Raw genomic sequence first — 22411 nt, forward strand, 5'->3', positions numbered from 1 at the left:
AACCGCTGTGCCACCCAGGCGCCCCTTACTACTTTTGTTTTAACCTTCTACTAGCTTTATAGGTAGGAATTAATCTACTACCTTTATTCTATATTTGTTTTTAATTGTGAATTTTTTTCCTTTCATAATTTTTTTCTAGGTATGGCCTTTTTTTCCCCCAAAGAATTCCCTTTAAGATTTCTTACAAGGCCAGGTTAGTAGTAATGAGCGCCTTTGACTTTTGTTTGGCTGGGAAACTCTTCAATTCTGAATGATAACCTTGCTGGGTAGAGTATTCTTGGCTACGGGTTTTTTTTTCCCCTTCCAGCACTGTGAATATATCATGCCACTCCCTTTGGGCCTAGAAGTTTCTGCTGAAAAAAATCAGCTGATAGCATTATGGGGTTTCCCTTGTGTGTAGGTGTTTTCTTTTCTCTTGCTCCTTTCAAAACTCTCTCCTCATCATTACTTTTAGCCACTTTAATTATGTGTCTTGGTGTGGACCTCTTTGGTTTCATCTTGTTTGGGGCTCTCTGTGATTCCTGGACCTGGATGTCTGTTTCCTTTCTTAGATTAGGGAAGTTTTCAGCTATTACCTCTTTGAAAAACATTTCTGCCCCCATCTCTCTCTTCTCCCTCTAGGATCCCTGGAATACAAATGTTATCACACTTGATAGTGTCTCTGAGCTCCCTTATTACCAGTCTCATTCTTATTCTCTCTTCTCTCTGCAGGTTAGCGTGGTTGCTGTCCAGTGCTCTGTCCTCCAGGTTGCTGATCTGTTCTTCTGTATCCTCTAACTGGCTGTTGATTCTCTCTAGTGTATTTTTTATTTCAGTTATTAAATTCTTCATCTCTGACTGGTTCTTTTTAATATTTCCTATCTCTTTGTTGAAGTTCTGAGTTCATCCACTCTTTTCAAGTCCACTGAGTATCTTTATGACCATTACTTTGAATTCTTTATCAAACCTGTTGCCTACCTCCATTTTATTTAGCTCTTCTGCGTGGTTTGTCCTTTTCTTTCATCTGGGACACATGCCTTGGCCCTCTCATTTTGTCTAACTCTCTTTCTGTGTATTAGGGAGGCCGCCTATGTCTCCTGGTCTTGAAAGTAGCTTCTTGTGTGGAAGAGGTCCTGTGGTGCCTTAGGGCAACAGTGTTCTGCCGACCAGGTGCTCTGGGTATCTCCTGGTGGGCTGTGCGCCCTCCTGCTCTGGCTGAGCCACGTTTGCCTTCCGCCCAGCTGGTCGCAACGACTTGCTTTGCGTGCTGTGGGTGCGGTGCGCTGGGTTTGGTCCCTGTGCCGTTGAGAGACCTGAAGGGGTGTGGGCTCACTGGTGGGGGGGCCAGCAGTCAGACTAGCTGTCTGTCATTAGCTTTTCTGCCACGGTCGCAGGCACACGCGACAGCAGGGCTTGCTCCCTGTGTAGCCAGGGAAGAGGCTTGGCTGCTGGACTTGCCGACACTCTTCCCTAGACCAGGAGTCACCGGCACGGCTGCCTGCAGGGTTTGGCAGGACAGGAGCTGCTTTGGAGGGACGCCTGCCGAGGGTGGTGGGTTGGAGGGGGTAGGTTCACAGGGGAACATTGGAGTGGGGTACAGTGCTGGCAAGATAGATGGAGAGATTTGCTCCGACTCCCACAAACGTCTGGCTGTCTAGGCTGGGGGAGGGGAAGGGAACGGTGCCCACCAGCAGTTTTGTTTCTGGAGAAATCTGAAGATCCCTGCCCCTCCAGCACACAGCCTTAGGCAGTAAGTCTGCTTCACTTATACCGCCAGGCACTTTTCAAATTGCTGTTTCTGTCCTGGGTCTCAGCCAAGTTATGTATTATGCTGGCCCTTTATGGGCAGGGACTCAGTTTCCCATGGCCCGCCAGCTCTCCAGGAGTTAAACCCTGAGGTTTTCAGAGCCAGATGTCATGGGGACTCATCTTCCCGGTGCCTGGGCTGGGGTCTGATCATCTTGCTGCTCTGTGCTTGTGGTGTCCCGTTTGTAGTTAGTCTCACGGGGTGTTTGGTCCCAGCCACGCCTCTGCCCCTCCCTTTCTAGTGTGTTCCCTTCCACGCTGAGCTGTGGGAGGTCTGTTCCGCCGTCTTCAGGTTTTCAGCGTCAGCCGTGTGTATAGGGGCTCTCCGGGTGTGTCCGTGGGACAGGGGAGCCCAGGGTCCTCCTACGGCATCTTCCCTACATGCCCCCACCCTGTTGTTTGTTTGTGGTCTACTTTTAAAGCATTTGCGTGTTATTTCTGATAGCTCTAGTCATCCCAACAACATTTATTGAATAAATCCATCTTTCCTCCAGGGACGGGGAACAGCAACTTGCATCATATACTAAATACCTATGTGTGTTTTGACCAATTTTTGGCTCTATTCAGTGCTATTTACTCATCCAAACAGGGGTCAGGGTGTCACTGTTTATAAATGGCAGCTTTTTAATATATTTCTGTATCTTGGCCTCGTCCTCTCTGTGCTGTTCACATTCAGAATTTTCCTGATTTTGCTTCACAGACTGTATGAACATTTGAATGAGTTGGCTAGATTAGAAAGACTTTTTTCTTTTTTTTTTTTTTTTAAGATTTTATTTATTTATTCGACAGAGATAGAGACAGCCAGCGAGAGAGGGAACACAAGCAGGGGGAGTGGGAGAGGAAGAAGCAGGCTCACAGCAGAGGAGCCTGATGTGGGGCTTGATCCCATAACGCCGGGATCACGCCCTGAGCCGAAGGCAGACGCTTAACCGCTGCGCCACCCAGGCGCCCCTAGAAAGACTTTTTTCAATTGGGAATCCTGCTCAATTCATAGAATAGTTGAGGGGAAAAACGACATCTGCAAAATTAACTCATCCTGAAAATAGGGGTTTTTTTTCAAATCTTTTGTATTTGTCAGGGGCACTATTTAAAATTCAAAAGGGACAATGGCCATACAACGAGAAGTCTCCCCTCTAGCCATGTCCCGAGCCCTGGGTGCCTTCTCCACAGGCAACCTGCGGTTCCTGCGCCTACAACAGAGATTTTGAGCTTATGTAGCATTTAAACAACTCTAGTGTGCTCCTTCTCTCTCTCTCTCTCTCCACACACACACACACACACACACACACACACAATTTTGTGTTATGTCCCCTCCCCCCACTTACCAACACATCTTTATAATCTCTTCGTATAAGTAACACAGAGAACCTTCTCGTTTATATCTGCAAAGCATCCATTGTGGGAACACACCTTCACATATTTACTTTTCTTCAACGACAGCCATTTAAGCGATTCCCAGCCTCTTGCTGGTACATGCAGGGCTGCTGTAAGTAATTCTGTGTATGTGTCATTTCTCACACGTGAGTGTATCTTAAGATATGTCTGGAAATGGAATTGTTTGGTCACGATGCACACAGACTTGTGACCCGGATAGAGTCGACACAGTTGCCCTCCATGGGGGTTGTACCAATTTACGCTCACTTGTCCTGTGTCAGGGTGTCTGTGTCCACACGTCCTTGTGAACACATCGTGTTCCCAAACTTTGTTTTTAACTAATCTTTTTTTTTTTTAAAGATTTTATTTATTTATTCGACAGAGATAGAGACAGCCAGTGAGAGAGGGAACACAAGCAGGGGGAGTGGGAGAGGAAGAAGCAGGCTCACAGCGGAAGAGCCTGATGTGGGGCTCGATCCCATAACTCCGGGATCACGCCCTGAGCCGAAGGCAGGCGCTTAACCGCTGTGCCACCCAGGCGCCCCTGTTTTTAACTAATCTTAAAGGTGAAAAATGTCTCCAATTGGTTCTAGTTTGTATCCATTGCTATCAGGTTTAGCAAAAACTTTTAAGAAACTCTTATACTGCTGTTTTCTATTAATTTTCTGTTCATATCCTGTTTCTATTTTTTTCTACCAAATTTTTTCCTTATAGAAGTCTCTAAAATCCAGTATTGTGGAAGTAAGTTTTTTGTAAAATAAATTACAAACCTTTCCCTTTTCTTTTGAATTACTGTGGTTGGTATATACAATTTTAACTTTTATAGTTGACTTCATTGTTCTTTTCATGTGGCTTCCCTGTTTTGCACACTAGACTTTTTCTACTTAAATATATTCTCCTAGTCACCTTGTCACCAGGCATGACCTCATTTCTAAAAAAGATTATGAAATAGTTCAAGATATTAAAAAGTGGAGTATTACATTTTTAAAAAAGATATTCTCATCACCAGAATTAATAAATGTTAATATTTTGCTGTCTGCTTTAGATGTTTACTTTTAAAAACAAAATGAGGATAGTTCCCTCTGAATGTCTCCCCAGTACACGTCCCTCCCTTGCCCCCAAGAACCACTTTCAAGAAGTTGGCTGGGGTGTGGCCTTCTGGTCTTGGTCAGATTCCTTAATTTTGAGACTAGAGAACCCCAACTCCCCTAGCTAGTTGAAGCAGAAGGGATTTATCAGTGGAAGGACTGAAGAAACGGAGTCTTGCCTGAGTTTCTCAGCAATTCTCCCTAAAACCACGCTCCAGGGCTGGGCTGGGCTGGGCGGCCACATCCGCTTTGGTGGCCCCAGAGCCTTCCTGCTTCCCGCACCGTCAGAACTCCTCCACTGAAGCCGCTGGTGTGGAAAGCCATTTCTGACACGCAAAACATACACCTCTGTGTGCTTCTGTCTCCTTCTGACTCACTTCTACATCAAGAATCTCACACACTTTTACCAGACAGGTGATCCTAAATCAGATACAGAAACGGAGGTGTGAGGGCGTTTGGCGGGAAGGCTTTGGCTTTCTAGTTTGTGGGTACACCGGGACCTTAGTGTTGCCCAAGCCAATTCACGGTACTTGTAAACTTCCCCAACGTTCTAATGCTCTTACCATTACTTTTTCCACGAACAACAGGTATTTATTGTTTTGGGTATTCAACAATTTATGTGAATGGTGTCCTATTGCAATTTAGCCTTTTCATTCAGTATTGTTCTTAAGCTTTTTCCCAGCTGATATCTGTCTGTAGCTCTACCGTTCTTTTAGCTGCTATTCATAGTACTACGTATTAGTCATTTGTCAGTGTGTAATACGTTACTCTGAAGTTGGCTGGCTTAAGCAAGACATTTAGTATCTTGATTTCTGTGGGTACGACCCAAGTGTGGATCCTTAGCCGTGTTGTCAGGCTCAGGGTCTCTCCTAAGGCTGTATCCAGGGTGTCTCCTGGGCTGTGGTCCCACGTGAAGACCCGACTGTGGCAGACTCTGCTTCCGACACACTCTTTTGTGTGGTTGCTGGTAGCACAACTCAGTTCCATCACGGATGTGGGCTGGAGGATACCCTCACTTCCTTGCCACGTGGGCTTCTCCATGGAGCAGCTCACAACAGAGTAGCTTCCCTCGTCAGAGCAAGCAAATAAGAACAAGAGGGTGTGAGCAAGGTGGATATCACTATCTGTAATGGGTTGAAGTATTCACCAAAATTTAAATCCTCTAGAACCCCAGGATGTGGCTTTATTTGGAAATAGTCTTTGCAGGTGGAATTAATTAAGGATTGTGAAATGAAATTTTTGAAATCGGAGTGGGCCCTAAATGAGTGGTGTCCTTATGCGGAGATGTCACACTGACACACAGGGGTGACGGGAAGATGGAGGCAGACATTGGGAGGATGCACCTGTGAGCCAAGGGATGCTAAGGATTGCTGGCAATTACCAAGAGCTAGGAGGAAGGCATGGGATGGTTCGGCCCCTAGGACCTACATAAGGAACCACCTTGTCAACAGCTTTTTGCAGATTTCTGGCCCCCAGAACTTTGAGAAAATAAATGTCTGCTGTTTTAAGCTACCCATTTGTGGTCATTTGTTAGGGCAGCTCTAGGAAACCAACACCGTGTCTTTTGTAGCCACGCCTTGGAAGTGTCACACCCTCATTTTTGCCAAACGTTATTGGTTAGAAGCAAACTACTAGGTCCATCCGAAAGTTGTGGCTGCCAGGAGGCAGGGGCCACTGGGAGAAATGGCCTACCGCAATATTCCACAGTCTGAGTGTGAATCGCAGTCTCTTCATCCATGCTCCTAAGGACATTTAGATTGTTGCTACTTTTTCACTGTGACAAAATTCTAGCGTGAAGATCCTTAAATCTTTTTGTGCACATTGGCAAATTTCTCTAGGATCTAGAAGTCAAATTGCTGAATTGAGAAACTTTAGTGGATATTTCCAAATTGCTTCCCATTGTGGTTCTTACCTTCCTACGTGGAAGTTTGAAAGTTCACATTTTCTCATCCCCTCATCAACACTTGGTATTGTCAGATGCTAAAAACTTGTTGATCTGAAGGGTATAAAATACCTTGGCTTTTTCCCTTACGGACTTCTAGGCATTCTTTATACATTTTGCATATGATTTTGTTACCTTTGTAGGTCATCTCTCAATCCGTGGTGTGGCTTTTAGCATGATTTATGTATTTTGTCATACAGAATTTTTAACTTGCAGATAATTTATTTCTTGTATGCTTTCTAAAGGCTTCGGTGTCCATTTAAGAATGTTTCCATAGTCCCATGTCAAAAAGGTGATTTTCGCCTATGTATCTTTAATCTAGTATCGATGACGTAGATGCCGTGTGCTTATATTTGTACTTATTTCTATCATTGTCTTATTCATAGTTTATTTTTCCATTTATCTCTACAGCTTGCATTAGTTACGCTTTATTTTTTAAAAAGACATGAGAAAGAGTGTGTGAGAGAGAGCGTGCAAGTGAGGGGAAGGGGCAGCGAGAGAGAGAATCTCAAGCAGACTCCCCGCTGAGCGCAGAGCCTGATTCAGGGCTTGATCTCACGACCCTGATATCATGACCTGAGCCAAACCGAGTCTGATGTTCAACCGACAGAGCTGCCCAGATTTGCCCCATTACATTTTATTTCTTCACTTAGCTTTCCTTTTAGTGCTTTTAAATTCCATATTCTTTTATTCCTTTGACAATTTCCCTCAACTTTTAGGTCATCATATGGAAAGTCTATAGTAAACATCTCCTTTGTCCTCTGCAACATTTAACTTACTCTATTGTACACCTGCCCCTTCCCGATTACCCATCACCACTATTTTTGCCCCACTCAGTATGCTTACTTAGCCTTGCCCAGAGATTTACCAACTTCCTTGTTTACTGTTGCTTTCATAAACTCCCTCTTCTTTCTGGACTCCTCTTATAGAAGCATATCTTTCAGCATTTCAGCACAGGGGTCTGTCTTCCTTAGTCTTCTGGCTGTGGTGCTGAGAAGTCTGACGGCAGTCGAACCATGGTTCCCTTGTAAGTGATCTGTCTTCTCACAACTGTTAGGTTTCCTCTTGGAGCTCCACACTGTGTTGTGCAGATGGGTTTGTCTTTCCAACTTGGGGTTCAGTGCAACCTTTAAATCTGAGGATGTGTGTCTCTCAAATCCTGAGGGACTCTCAGGCTTTCTTTCGATAGTGCCTCTCGCATTTATTCTGGATCTCTTATTTGAGACATATTTTGAAGCATTTCATTCTGCCTTCCATATTTTAATTTTGCTTTAATTTAAAACTTCTGTGCTGCTGGTAACTTCAAGTCTCCACTTTACTGTTTCTCTTCAGTTACGTCTGGCCTTCTGTTAAATCTGAAGTTTTCTGTTTGTTTCAATGGCTATATTCTTCAAATCTAGAATGTCTATTAGGTTCTTTCTAAATCTACCTATTTTTAAAACTACCTTGGTTTACCTTATGGTTTCTATTGCTGCCTTTCTCTCTTGAAACATGTTCGGCATACTCCTCTTAAAGTCTCCTTCAGATTATTGGGGTGTTCGGGGGAGTGCAGATTCTAGATGTCACACGCACTGCTCTCTCTACTTCCTGGGGCTTGAGTTGCTCGTGGAAGTCATTTCTTTTTCCTTCCCAGTACCTAGAGGAGAGGGCTTTCTATCCTCGGTCCACAATTACCAACCTGGGTCAAATGTCTTCACACAGGAAAAGAGGTCTTTGTTTCCTTAGAAAAAGGGACTTCTGAGGAGCCAGCCCTGACAGCTTTGAATGGGTACCAAGTGGTGAGAAGTTTTCAACATATTCATCTGTCCCTTTGTGACCTTGGAAAAGTCATTCAACTATTAATCTTCTCTGTAATATAAAGCTATCTTAAGTATTATAAGACTTCAAAGAAAAGGTGACGCATGATTTCTTAAAAACAAATAGTTTAATTTCATTTTTATCTGGGGAAAAATACAACTTTAAAATGAAATGACAAGCACTTTGACATGCCATCATGTGTCATTTTTTATGGTACTACACTTATTCAAAATGTGAAGATACAGAACCTTTATAAATTTCTGGAATCAAAGATTCCCAACTCAGATGAAAACAGATTGGTTATAAAATGTCAGTTCACTAAATATTCCATTTTTGTTCTCTCATAGGGAATATCTTGTAGAAACACTATAAAATAAGGCAGATTTTTGGGAATTCAATTATAAAATTTTAGGGGGAAAAAAGTGTTAGGTCTTAATTTCGTTGACTTTGGGGAGTCACCTGCAAAGCCCATCAGATGACCAGAGTTTGAGCTCTGCTTTCTATACAGAGGAGCTGTTCTCCTTGAGCGCTTAGACTCAGACCCTCCCACAAGACCGCTTCCCCAATTAGCATCAACCAGAAGAGTCTAATATACACAAATATTTCTGTAGTGCAGTAAAAATGTGTCATTTTATAGTTTTAATTTGCATTATGAAAATAAGTCTGTACACCAAGTAATACATATTTAATGAATATGAATCATGTAAATTTGGTCATGGCATTTAAAGTTGGCTTTGGCTTTGAAGTATTTCAAAATTCATAGAAAATATTGAACTTCTAATAAAATAAATAAAACATTTTAATAATTGGTATTAATCAACTTCAAAATTTCTTTGTATTTAATAATCAACTTCAAAATTTCTTTTGCATTTTTCATTTGCTACTCAGTTTCAAAAGAGAAGTCACTTTCAGTAGTGTTCCAAAGTGGGTGATTGCACCTTCTAGGATGTGAAGAAGTCCCTAAAGCCCCGATGGCCATGAGCTGTTCGAAAATGCTGGACACAGCCGAGCGACATTGTTTGCAACAAGACATTCTCTGTCCCCGGCAGGAAACCCATCAGTGTCCTTTGGAGGGTCCCTCTGCCCTCGCTGTGAGGAAAGTGAGTGCAAACGGGTTCTCCCGTGACTCTGCGCCCCTGCCGCAGGCCCAAGATGGGGGGCTGGGTCGCACTTCGTGGCCATGGCATCGGATGGTGGCCCCGTGTGCGTTCACAGGCTCTGCACACCGGGGCGCTGCTCTGCCTAATACTGAAAGGACCAGGACTCGGGCTGCCCTCAGGAATTCCCGCTGAGCGCAGGGACAAAGCTTCAGGGCCCAGGCGGTGTTCCGCACTATTCAGGGGGCGGTCGGAGGCTCCGCAGCTTCATTTCGTCCAGGCCTTTCCAGTATTTAAAGTTGTTGTCAAGATGCTGCATTAGCTCGGGCAGGTCTACAAAGGCTGGAAGGAAGGGCGGGCACGTGACCCTCAGCCCCAGGCGCCGAGCGCGGGCCGCCGCACGTAGGTGCCTCTGCCCCGCGAACGCACCCAGCCCCGGGGGGAGCCCAGCGGGCAGGTGCCACGCAAGGGCATCTCGCCGGCCGTGAGCCCCCCCGCCCCCCACCGGCTCCCCCAGGCCCCCGCCCCGCACGGGCTTGGCCTACACCGTCTCCGCTGCCGGCAGCGGTCCCCGCGGCGGCTCAGCCGGGAACAGGGAAGGGCACCGCACCTCGGGGGGCCCGGGGGCGCACAGCTCTCCCCCGCCGGCCCCCTCCACGGCTCGCTACTCCGCGCGGCCGCCCCTTTCGCGAGCGCGGGGAGCCGCCCGCCGCCCGAGGTCTTACCGTCCCACGCGTCGAACATGTCGGTGATGAAGTAGTCGATGAAGGAGATCTGGGACTTGGGGATGCTGCAGGTGTTCCTGTCAAAGACCGGCATCACCACAGGCAGGTCCTGCCGCTTCTCCTCATCCGTCTGGGAAGCAGAACACGCGCGGGTGAGGGGACTCCGGGCTCTGGCTCCGCGCCCCGGGAGCGGCCCCGGGGGTTCAAGGGGAGCGGTGACCCCCACAGCGGCCTGACGACCCCTGCCCCCCGCCCCCAGCTCTCCTCCCCGCCACCTGGAAGCTTCTTGCCCAAGCTCCTCCGGAAGATGCGGCAAGGGTTTCCGACGCCAGGCCCGCGACCGTGAGAAGGAAACCGGCCCTTCACGGAGCAGGAGCGAGGGCTGCTTCTCGCTTCACGCCAGTGATTTTACTGGAAAAGGTTCTGAACACCCTTGAGATCCTCGAGGTGAAGAAAGAAAAACAACTCTGAGATGAGCAGCTCTGATGTACTTTAGTCAGGCTCTTCCAGGCTGTCTTTAGGATTCCAGAGAGATTTGCAAAAAAATGAAAATAACCTGGCCTTTCCCCCCAGGATCTTAATTTTGAAAGAGATAAGAGAGCTCCTTTCTAAAAATAAGGTCTTGCTTTCACCAAAGTGTCCTGGAGGAAAGGGTGAGGGCAGGGCCGCAGTGAGGCAGGAGGGCTTCCTGGGGCCCGTAAGGGTCAGCCGGCCACACGAGGGGGTGACTCGGGGACGGAGTGCAGATCAGTAAAGGGCACGGGCGTGGTGGGCAGATCAAAATGAAACACGATGGGGGTGGTGACCAAAAGCTGTGGTCCCGCATAGCCTGGAAGGGGAGAGCCATCTCGCTGGGGCGGCGCCCTGGGTCATCGTTCCAGACCCTTGGAGCAGCTTGCTAGAGCCTGGGGAGCAGGCGGCCACGCGGGCCAGCTGTGGGGGGAAGAAGAGAGCAGGGGCTGCTCTACACGGACAGGCAACCGGAATGAGGGACTGCAGGGAGGGCACTGCAGGGGTGCAGCGGGGAGAGAGGACACTGTGACCTAGCATGGCCTTCTCTGCAGGGCCTGCCGATAGGAGCACCTGCAGCAAGAACTCAAGGCCGAAGGTGTGCAGTAGGCTCTGTCGTCCATCTGAAGCCTGGCTGTGGGGGCTGCTCTGGGTGGCAGGGCTGTTTGAGTGGAGGACAGGTCCTGGGGGCGGCCGACGCTGGGCCAAGAGTTCAGGTGTTCAGCAAGAACAAAAGAAAACTACTCTCAGGGCTGGGAGCTGGTCCCCACCCCCTGCCACTCTTACCCTGGGGACTGGTCCCAGCCAAGTGCAGGGGCAGCTCTCCGGGAGCGTCTGCCAAGATATGTACGGGAAGGAGTGGGGAGTGCAGGGAGAGCCTCAGGTTCACAGCCTATGGGGATGGCTGGCTCAGAGAGCTGTGCCCTGGGGTGGGGGCTCTCCTGACATTCTTCCTCAGGCCCTGCTGGACACTGAACCCACTCTCTCAGGGCAGCCAACGCAGAGACTCAGTGAGCGGTGCCCACTCTGTCCCTGCTGCCCTCTCTGCCTGCACATGGGAGCAGCCGGCTTGCTGGAGGTCAGGGGAGACCCTCCTACTCCGATTCCTCTTGGGCCCAATGTGACAGGTGCGTGGAGCTCACAGGGCCCTTATGCTCTCCTGGGGATGGTTTCCGATGAGCTTCTCTGTGGCCCGTGGCCCAGCTAGGTCACCAATGAAAGCTCCAGGCCTGCAGACGCTTCGTTTCTGGGACCCGCTCCCCGGGGCAGATTTCAGCAGTGCTCCAAGTACAACATGACAGACACCTGCTACTCAAGCCCTAGGCCCCTTCTGTCAAGCAGTCCCACCCAACACGAGAAGGCAGAGACACCATTTCACCTTGTCTTCATGCTTGGGCACTCTTGCCACACGAGCTACTCCGCACAGGGTGGCTGTGAGGAATGCACGCCTACTGACATGGGTCCCACCCGACCCAGTGCGTATGGGAAGAAGCTGTGACTTAACGGCGTTAAATTTTCCCAACCCTCATTCCCTCGAGGCAACATCAATGACCACCGTGCTGGCTAAGAGAACCCAACAGGAACTCTGGAAAACAGTCAAAGGTCTACAGCAACCAAGTTAAAAGCCCAGTCAAGAAAAGCCACATTCAAGGGGCGCCTGGGTGGCTTAGCCGGTTAACCATCGGCTTTTGGCTCAGGTCATGATCTCAGGGTTCTGGGAAGTCGGGCTCCCTGCTCAGCGGGGAGTCTGCTTCTCCCTCTGCCCCTCCCCTTCACTTGAGTGCACACACTCGCTCGCTCTCTCAAATAAAAAAAAAGTACTTATTCTACCTGGAATGAAACTGGAAATCAATAGGAAGTAACTGGGAAAATTCACAAGTATGTGGGAATCAAATACTCTTAACCAAGGGGCCAAAGAAGAAATCACAAGGAAAATGGAAATGAGAACACAAAATCTAGAAAGTTACGGGATGGGATAAAAGTAGGGCTGACAGGGAAATTTATGGCTATAAGTACCTACGTTAAAAAGAAAACTCTCAATTCAACAACCTAACTTTACACCTTACTAAAAAAATACACTAAACTGAAAGCCAGCAGAAGTAAAGAAATAACAGACTAGACCAGAGTTAAGTAAAATAGAGAATAGAATAGAGAAAATCAACAAAACCAAAAGTTAGTTCTCTGAAAAGATCAACACAATTGAGAAATCTTTACTAGATACAACTAAGAAAAAAGTTTCAAATTATTAAAATCAGAAGTAAAAATGGGACAAAAGAACAAAATAGGGACATTACTACCCATTTTACAGAAATAAAAGGATTATAAGGGGATACCGTGAATAGTTATACCCCAACAAAATGGATAACCAAGACTCAATTATGAAGAAATGAGAATCTGAGTGGACCTATAACTAGTAAGGATGTTCAACCCAGTCATTAAAAGCCAAAGAAAAGCCCCAGACCAGACAGCTTCACAGCTTCACTTCAATTCTACCAAACTCTTAAACAGAATTAACACCAATCTTTCTTAAACTCTTCCAAAAAATTGAAGAGGAAAGGACACGTGCTAATTCAACCTACGAGGCCAGCATTACCCTGATAAAAAGCTTGGCAAAGGCATGGCGAGAAAACCACAGACCAATATCCCTTATGAATACTGACGGAAAAATTCTCAACAAACTAGCAAACAGAATCCAGGAGCACATTAAAGGATCGTAGAGCGTGACCGAACAGATTTAGTCCAGTAATGCAAGGATGGCTCAGCATCTCAGATCAGCTGATCTGATACAGCACATTTCAACAACGAAGGAAAGTGAAACACATGATCACTGAAAACGTTAAATTTTATGTGTATTTTACCCCCCCCCCTCCCCTGCTAAACTGCTCCCCAAAGAGGTGGTGGCATCTGTTACACACCTATTACTGATGAAGGAATCCCGGGAGCTCCAGACCCTCACGAACACACGGTGTGGTCAGTCTCTGAAATTTCCGGCTACTCTAGTGGGTGTACAGAGGTGTTTCACTTGGGTCTAGCATCTATTTCCCTGATGACTAATGATGTCCAGCACTTGTCAGAGTCTTATTGACTGTTCATACATCTCCTTTTGTGAAGTTCTGTTAAAATATTTGGCCATTTTAAATTAGGTGGTTTGTCTTTTTATTAATGAGCTACGATTTCTTACATATCCTGAATAGAGCTGTTTGTCAGGATTCGCGGACATTTTCTTCCAGTGTGGCTTGCTGCGTGTAGATGAGCATAATTCCTGAATTTTGATTCTCATTTCCTAAATTTTCTTTTCATGGTGGTGGTTTTCCGTAACTACAAAATATCTGCCCACTTCTAAGTGACCAAGGATATTCTCCTATGTTTTTCTTTTAAGCTTTATGACTTTAGGTTTTATATGTAGGTCCATGATCCGTTGTGAAACCATATTCCTCCAGGATGAGGTAGAAGTTGTGGTTCATTTTTTGTTGGATAGAGATATCTAAGTATTCGAATATTATTTGCTGAAAATATTTTCCTTTCCCCACTGATGATATAGACGTGGGCTGTTTCTTTTTTTTTTTTTAATGATTTTTTATTATATTATGTTAGTCACCATACAGTACATCCCCGGTTTCCGATGTAAGGCTCGATGATTCATTAGTTGTGTATAACACCCAGTGCACCATGCAATACATGCCCTCCTTACTACCCATCACCGGTCTATCCCATTCCCTCACCCCCCTCCCCTGAGGCCCTCAGTTTGTTTCCCAGAGTCCATAGTCTCTCATGTTTCATTCCCCCTTCTGATTACGCCCCCTTTCTTTATCCCTTTCTTCCCCTACCGATCATCCTAGTTCTTATGTTCCATAGATGAGAGAAATCATATGATAGTTGTCTTTCTCTGCTTGACTTATTTCACTTAGCATTATCTCCTCCAGTGCCGTCCATGTTGTAGCAAATGTTGAGAACTCGTTCTTTCTGATAGCTGAGTAATATTCCATTGTATATATGGTCCACAACTTCTTAATCCAGTCATCTGTTGCAGGGCATCTCGGCTCCTTCCACGATTTAGCTATGGTGGACAATGCTGCTATGAACATTTGGGTGCATATGGCCCTTCTCTTCACTACGTCTGTATCTTTGGGGTAAACACCCAGTAGTGCAATGGCTGGATCATAGGGTAGCTCAATTTTTAACTTTTTAAGGGACCTCCACACTTTTCCAGAGTGGCTGTACCAACTTGCATTCCCACCAACAATGTAGGAGGGATCCCCTTTCTCCACATCCTCTCCAACAATTGTTGTTTCCTGCCTTGTCTATTTTTGCCATTCTAACTGGCATAAGGTGATATCTCAGTGTGGTTTTGATTTGAATTTCCTTGATGGCTAATGATTTTGAACATTTTTTTATGTGTCTGTTAGCCATTTGTATGTCTTCATTGGAAAAGTGTCTGTTCATATCTTCTGCCCATTTTTTGATTTGTTTATTTGTTTCTCGTGTATTGAGTTTGAGAAGTTCTTTGTAGATCTTGGATACCAGTCCTTTATCTGTAGTGTCATTTGCAAATATATTCTCCCATTCCGTGGGCTGCCTCTTGGTTTTTCTGACTGTTTCCTTGGCTGTGCAGAAACTTTTAATCTTGATGAAGTCCCATAAATTCATTTTATCTTTTGTTTCTCTTGCCTTTGTGGATGTATCATGAAAAAGGTTGCTTTGGCCGATGTCGTAGAGGTTGCTGCCTATGCTCTCCTCTAGAATTTTGATGGATTCCTGTCTCACATCGAGGTCTTTCATCCATTTGGAGTTTATTTTTGTGTATGGTGTGAGATAGTGGTCAAGTTTCATTCTTTTGCATGTAGCTGTCCAATTTTCCCAGCACCATTTATTGAAGAGACTTTTTCCCACCGGATGTTTTTTTCCTGCTTTATCAAATATTAGTTGCCCAAAGAGCCGAGGGTCCGTTTCTGGGCTCTCTATTCTGTTCCATTGGTCTATGTGTCTGTTTTTGTGCCAGTACCATGCTTAGACGTGGGCTATTTTTTTTTTTTTTTTTTAAAGATTTTATTTATTTATGTGACAGAGAGACAGCCAGAGAGAGGGAACACAGCAGGGGAGAGGGAGAGGAAGAAGCAGGCTCCCAGCGGAGGAGCCCGATGTGGGACTCGATCCCGGAATGCCGGGATCACGCCCTGAGCCGAAGGCAGACGCTTAACGACTGCGCTACCCAGGCGCCCCATATTTCTGAGACCTCTATATTCTTTCCATCCTTGTATCTGACATCTTTATGCTAGTATCGCACTGGCTTGATTAAGTTCTCTAAAGACAGTGTAAAATTTCTAACTTTTTTCAAGTTTGCTTTGCTTATTCAAGGTCCTTCACCTTTCCATATAAATTTTAGAATCAAGTTTGTCAGTTTCTACAAAAAAACCAAAACACACCAAAACTCGTCCCAAACAAAACAACAACAAAACCACCCTGCTGGGATTTTGGCTGGAGTTGTATTGATGTATATATACATCGATTTGGGGAAAACTGTACCTTAACAGCAGCCTTCCAATCTCTAGACTTGGTATACCCCTACATATTTTCAAGTGTTCTTTTAATTTCTCAGCAATCTTTTGTGGTTTTCAGTATAAAGGACTGGACTTCTTTTTATTAAATTTGTTCCTAGATTTTTTTATTGCTATGTAAATAGGATTAGGTTTTTAGTTTCATTTTTCAATTGTTTTTGGCTAGTACAAAAATACTATATATTTTTGTGTCTTAGGACCTTGCTAAATCAAATCCTTGTTAATGCTATTGTTTTTGCACTCCTTAGAACTTTCCATATAAAAAATTGTGTCATCTGCAAATAGAAAAAAAAATTGTCTTCTATTCTTTGTACCTTTTTCTCTTTCTTTATTGCAATGGTTAGGACAGCCAATACAAGGTTCAACAGAGGTGGTACCGTTCCCTTGTTTCCAATCTTGAGAAAGTATTCAGTATTTCACCATTAAATATAATGTTAGCTGTAAGTTTTTGTAGATGACCCTTTTAAAAGTAAGTTCCCTTCTATTCCTGATTTGCTGAGTGTTTTTCTGATGAATGAATGTTGAATTTTGTCAAATGCTTTTTTTGTATCTACTGAGATAATCATGTTTTTTTCTCCTTTAATTGGGTATGGGGATTATAATTCTTGATTTTTCTGATTTAAACTGACCTTGCATTCTTGGGGAAAAAACTATGATGAGATAGTATCCTCTTTATATATTATTCAATTAAGTATCTCTGCATCTATGTTCACGAAGATAATGGACTGTAATTTGCTTCTGGTATTGTCTCTATCAGGTTTAGATATCAGGAAGATAATGGCTTCATAAAATGAGTTGGAAAGTGTTTCCACCCCTTCTACCTTTTTTTTTTTTTTTTTAAAGATTTTATTTATTTAACAGAGATAGAGACAGCCAGCGAGAGAGGGAACACAAGCAGGGGGAGTGGGAGAGGAAGAAGCAGGCTCATAGCAGAGGAGCCTGATGTGGGGCTCGAACCCAGAACGCTGGGATCACGCCCTGAGCCGAAGGCAGACGCTTAACCACTGTGCCACCCAGGCGCCCTAGCCTTCTACCTTTTTTTTTAAAGTAGTCTACAGGCCCAACGTGGGGCTTGAACTCACAACCCTGAGGATCAAGAGTCGCATGCTCTACTGAGTGAGACAGCCAGCTGCCCTCCCTGCCCCTGCCTCTATCTTTTGATACAATTTTTTAAGACTGGTGTTATTTTTTCCATAAATGTTTGATAGAATTCCTTAGTGAAACCATTTGGGCCTAGAATTTGCTTTGTGGGAAAATCTTTAATGGTAAATTTTGATAAATAATTTAATATACGACTTCTCAGGTGATTGTTTTATCTTGTCAGTTTGGGTAAACTGTAGTTTTTAAGGCATTTAAGTTGTCAAATACCTTAAAAAGTTACACTTTTAATATCTGTAAGATTTACTATGACAATACCTCTTTCATTCCTAATATTGGTAATTTGTGTTCTCTTTCTCAATTCTAGTTAGATATTGGGAAATTTTGTTAATTTTCTCAATTAACTTTTGTCTGTGTTAATTTCTGTTTTCTCCATTTCCTCATTTGTTGCTCTTAAATATTATTTCTTTCCTGTATGCTTTGTCTTTTCTAGTTTCTTAAAGTGAAATCTAAGTCATTAACTTTAGGACCTTTTCTTACCTACTATTTTTGTCATCATTGTAAGTGTACTCTTCAATCCCCATCCCACTGTTTCCCCCACCCGCCTCCCCTCTGCTAACAATCAGTTTGTTCTCTATAGTTAAGTGTCCCTTTCTTGGTTTGTCTCTCACTCTTTTTTCCCTCTGCTCATGTGTTTTGTTTCTTAAATTCCACATATGAATGAGATCATATGGTATCTGTTTTTCTCTGGCTGGCTTATTTTACTCAGCACTATACTATCTAGCTCTTTCCATATTATTGCAAATGGCAAGATTTCGTTTTTAATGGCTGAATAATATTCCACCGTATGTATGTATCACACCTTCTTTATCCATTCATCTACTGATGGACACCTGGGCTGCTTCCATTGTTTGGCTATTGTAGATAATGCTGCTATAAACATAGGGGTGCATGTATCCTTTTAAATTAGTGTTTTTGTATTTTATGGGTAAATATCCAGTAGTGCAATTCCTAGATCATAGGGTAGTTCCATTTTTCATTTTTTGAGGACCCTCCATACTGTTTTCCACAGTGGCTGCACCAGTTTGCATTCCCACCAACGGTGCACAAGGGCTCCTTTTCCTTCACATCCTCACCAACATTTGTTGTTTCTTGTGTTTTGACTTTAGCCATTCTGACAGGTGTGAGGTGATACCTCATTGTAGGTCTGATTTGCATTTCCCTGAGATCTGTGATGTTGAATATCTTTTCATGTACCCTGGCCATATCTGTATTGTCTTTGGAGAAATGTTTGTGTCTTCTGCCCATTTTAAAATTGGATTATTTGTTTTTTAGGGTATTGAGTTGTATCAGCTTTTTGTGTATTTTGGATACTAATCCTTTATCAGATATGTCATTTGCAAATATCTTCTCCCATTCTGTAGGTTGCCTTTTAGTTTGATTGTTTCCTTTGATATGAAGAAAACTTTTTTATTTTAATGTAGTCCCAATAGGTTATTTTTGTTTGTATTTCCCTTGCCTCAGGAGACATATCTAGAAAAATATTTCTATAGATGATGTCAGAAAGATTACTACATGTGCTCCCTTCAAGGATATTTATGGTTTCATGTCTCACATTCAGGTCTTTAATTCCTGCTGAGTTTATTTTTGTATATGCTGAAAGTGGCCCAGTTTCATTCTTTTGCACGTGGCTGTCCAGTTTTCCCAACAGCTTTTGTTAAACAGACTATTTCCCATTGTATTTTCATTCCTCCTTTGTTGAAGATTAACTGACCATATAATTGTGGGGTTTCCTGCTCTATTCCATTGATCTATGTGTCCTTTTTATTCCAATACCATACTGTTTTAATTACTACCGCTTTGTAATAGAACTTAATCTGCAATCATTGACATCTCCAGTTCTTCCTTTTTTCAAGATTGCTTTGGCTATTCGGGATTTTTTGTTGTTTCATACAAATTTTAGGATTGTTTGTTCTGGTTCTGTTGATATTTTGATGGGGATTGCATTAAATCTTTAGATTGCTTTGGGTGGTGTAGATATTTTTAACAATATTTGTTCTTCTAACCCATGAGCATGGAATGTCTTTCTATTTCTTTGTGTCATCTTGGATTTCTTTCATCAGTGTTTTATAGTTTTCCGAGTACAGGTCATTCACCTCTTTGGTTAAGTTTATTCCCAGATATTGTTTTTGGTGCAACCGTAAATGGGATTGTTTTGTTATCTGACCCAGGGATTATTTAGAAGTGTGTAGTTCAATTTCCAAGTATTTGGCATTTACCCAGATACCTTATTGTTACTGAATTCTGAGTTAATTCCACTGTGGCTACAGAATATATTCTGTATGATTTCAGGTCTTTTAAATTTACTGAATAATTTCTGTGTTCCCAGCATATGAAGTACTTAATGTATATTCTGCCCACTTGGGGCGTAGTGTTTTATGAACATGTAACTAGGGCAAGGTGACTGACAGTGCCTGGATTCTCTGTTTTTTTTTCTTCTAATAATAATTTTTTATTATGTTAGTCACCATACAGTATATCCCTAGTTTTTGATATAAAGTTCCATGATTCATTACTTGCGTATAACACCCAGTGCACCAGGCAATACGTGCCCTCCTTACTACCCATCACCGGACTATCCCATTCCCCCACCCCCCTCCCCTCTGAAGCCCTCAGTTTGTTTCCCAGGGTCCATAGTCTCTCATGCTTCATTCCCCCTTCTGTTTACCCCCACTTTCTTCTTCCCTTTCTTCTCCTACTGATCTTCCTACTTCTTATGTTCCATAAATGAGTGAACCCATATGATAAGTGTCTTCCTCTGCTTATTTCGCTTAGCATTATCTCCTCCGGTCCCGTCCACGTTGCTGCAAATGTTGTGAAATCGTTCTTTTTGATGGCTAATATTCCATTGTCTATATGGACCACATCTTCTTAATCCAGTCATCTGTTGAAGGGCATCTTGGCTCCTTCCACGATTTAGCTATTGTGGACAATGCTGCTATGAACATTGATTGGGGTGCATATGGCCCTTCTCTTCACTACGTCTGTATCTTTGGGGTAAATACCCAGTAGTGCAATTCCTGGATCATAGGGTAGCTCAATTTTTAACTTTTTAAGGGACCTCCACACTGGATTCTCTGTTTTTACTGCTATTTCAATCTGGATGTTCTATCAGTTACTCAAAGAGGGTGTTAAAATATCCAACCACAACTATAGAATTGTCTTCTCTGTCAGTATACTTCCTCTGTCAATTTTGCTTCACTTATTTTGAAGTTCCGTTATTAGGTGCACATTTATGATTATTACGTTTTCCTATAGAACTGACCCTTTATCGTTTTGAAGTGTCCACTTTCTCTCTGTAATATTTTCTAACTTGATGTCTATTTTGAGATTAATGTAGCCACTCCCATGTTTTTATAGTTACAACTTGCATGATAAATCTTTTTCCATCCATTTCTATCTTTGCATGAATCTGTTCCTTATATTTTAAGTGTGTATTTTGTAGACTGCATGTAGTTGGTTTAAAAAAAAAAAAACCCATTCTGACGAACTCTTCAGTGTTTAGTCCACTAACGTTTCATGTAAGTCTTGATGTGGTTAGTGTTAGAGCCACCGTTTTACCTTTTCCCCTTGTTTGTGCCGGTTTCTCCTTTGCTGCCACTTTTGTATATTTTAATATAGTTTAGAGTCCCATTATAATATGTCTATTGACTTTTAAACAACACTAATTGCTCTAGGGATTAATATATATATATATATATATATCCGTGACTTTCCAGTCTCCTGAGCTAATACTTGTAACTAGCACTTCATGTAAGGTGTAGAAACCCTGCATTCATGTTCTTTCACTTTTGCCCCAGCCTTTATGCTACGGTTGTCGTATATGCTCCACAGTGCAATGTTGTAACTTTGGCTTAAAACAGTCCTATGTACGGGCGCCTGGGTGGCACAGCGGTTAAGCGTCTGCCTTCGGCTCAGGGCGTGATCCCGGCGTTATGGGATCGAGCCCCACATCAGGCTCCTCCGCTATGAGCCTGCTTCTTCCTCTCCCACTCCCCCTGCTTGTGTTCCCTCTCTCGCTGGCTGTCTCTCTCTGTCAAATAAATAAAATCTTAAAAAAAATAGTCCTATGTATTTAGAGAAATTAAGAGAAAAAAATTTTTTTTGTAGTTACCTGGATATTTATCATTTTAAAAAGTTTTCTCTCTCTCTCTTTCTTTCTTTCTTTCTCTTTCTTTCTTTCTCTCTCTCTCTCTCTCCCCTCCCTCCCTCCCTTCCTTCCTTCCTTCCTTCCAATGGGGCTTGAACTCATGACCTGAGATTAAGATCTGAGCTGAGATAAAGAGTCGGATACTTAACTGACTGAGCCACTCATGTGCCCCAAGTGTTTCTTTTTTTAATTGAGGTATAACAGATAGACAACATGATTCCGTACTTGTTTATACTGCAAAATGCTCACCACAGTAAGTCAATATCCGCCACCACACATACAGAAATTTTTTCTTGTGGTAAGAACTTTTAAGATCTACTCTCTCAGCAACTTTCAAATATGCAATACAGTCTTAACTATAGTTGTACTGTCCATTATATCCCCATGACTTGTTGATTTTACAGCTGGAAGCTTATACCTTTTGACTCCTTCCATCCATTTCATACACCCCCGCCCCTGGCAACTAGTAATCTGTTGTATCTATGAGCTTTGTTTTTAAGATTCCAAACGTAAGTGAGATCATATAGTACTTGTCTTTCTCTATCTTCACTTAGCATAATGCCCTCAAGATCCATCCATGTTATCACAGATGGCAAGATTTCATTCTTTTTTAAGGTTGAACAATATTCCATCGTATATAGATACCACGTCTTCTTTATCCACTCATCCACGAATGGACACAGGTTATTTCCAAGTCTTGGCCAATGTAAATAACGCTGCAGGGAACCTGGAGGTGCAGAGATCTTTTCAACTTAGTATATCTTTTTCTTCAAATAAATACTCAAAAGTCAAATAGCTGGACCATAGGGCGTTTCTAGTTTTTTGAGTAACCTCCACAGTGTTTTCTAGTGGCTGCACCAATTTACATTCTCAGCAGCAGTGCACGAGGCTTCCCTTTTCTCAACGTCCATTCCAACGCTTGTTATTAGTTTTTTGTTAACGGCCATTCTTCCAGGTGTGAGGTAATATCTCATTGGGTTTCGGCGCTTTGCATCCAGTCCTGAGGATCCAAGTTTGTATCTGGCATCCTTTCCTTTCAGCTTAAAGAACCTCCTTTAGCATTTCTCCTGTTGCAGGTTTACTGGTGATGAATTCTGTTAGCTTTTCCTTATTTGACAATGTGCTTATTTTCCCTTCATTGTGGAAGGGTATTTTCATTGGATACAGAATTCTGGGTTGACCGTTTTGTCCTAATGGCAAATTAAAGATGTTGTTCCAGTGTCTTCTGGA

General features: G+C 43.4%; 1 protein-coding gene across 2 annotated transcripts in view; it reads right to left on the minus strand.

Moving 5' to 3' along the window:
* Window positions 1-8094: 8094 nt before the first annotated feature.
* The window catches only part of PDE8A (phosphodiesterase 8A), a 155956-nt gene continuing 141639 nt past the window's right edge, over window positions 8095-22411 (minus strand). For both annotated transcript variants that reach the window (XM_087856606.1, XM_045813095.2), the window contains 2 exons: window positions 9809-9938; window positions 8095-9425 (listed from right to left, as the gene is read on the minus strand). In XM_087856606.1, coding sequence (XP_087712732.1) covers window positions 9319-9425; window positions 9809-9938 — 237 coding nt within the window. In that variant the 3' untranslated portion in view covers window positions 8095-9318. The remainder of the gene's footprint in view (window positions 9426-9808; window positions 9939-22411) is intronic.

Source organism: Ursus americanus, chromosome 28 (genome assembly GCF_024610735.1).
Source record: "Ursus americanus isolate L20-20 chromosome 28, mUrsAme1.1.p, whole genome shotgun sequence".
In the NCBI taxonomy this organism is placed as follows: domain Eukaryota; kingdom Metazoa; phylum Chordata; class Mammalia; order Carnivora; family Ursidae; genus Ursus; species Ursus americanus.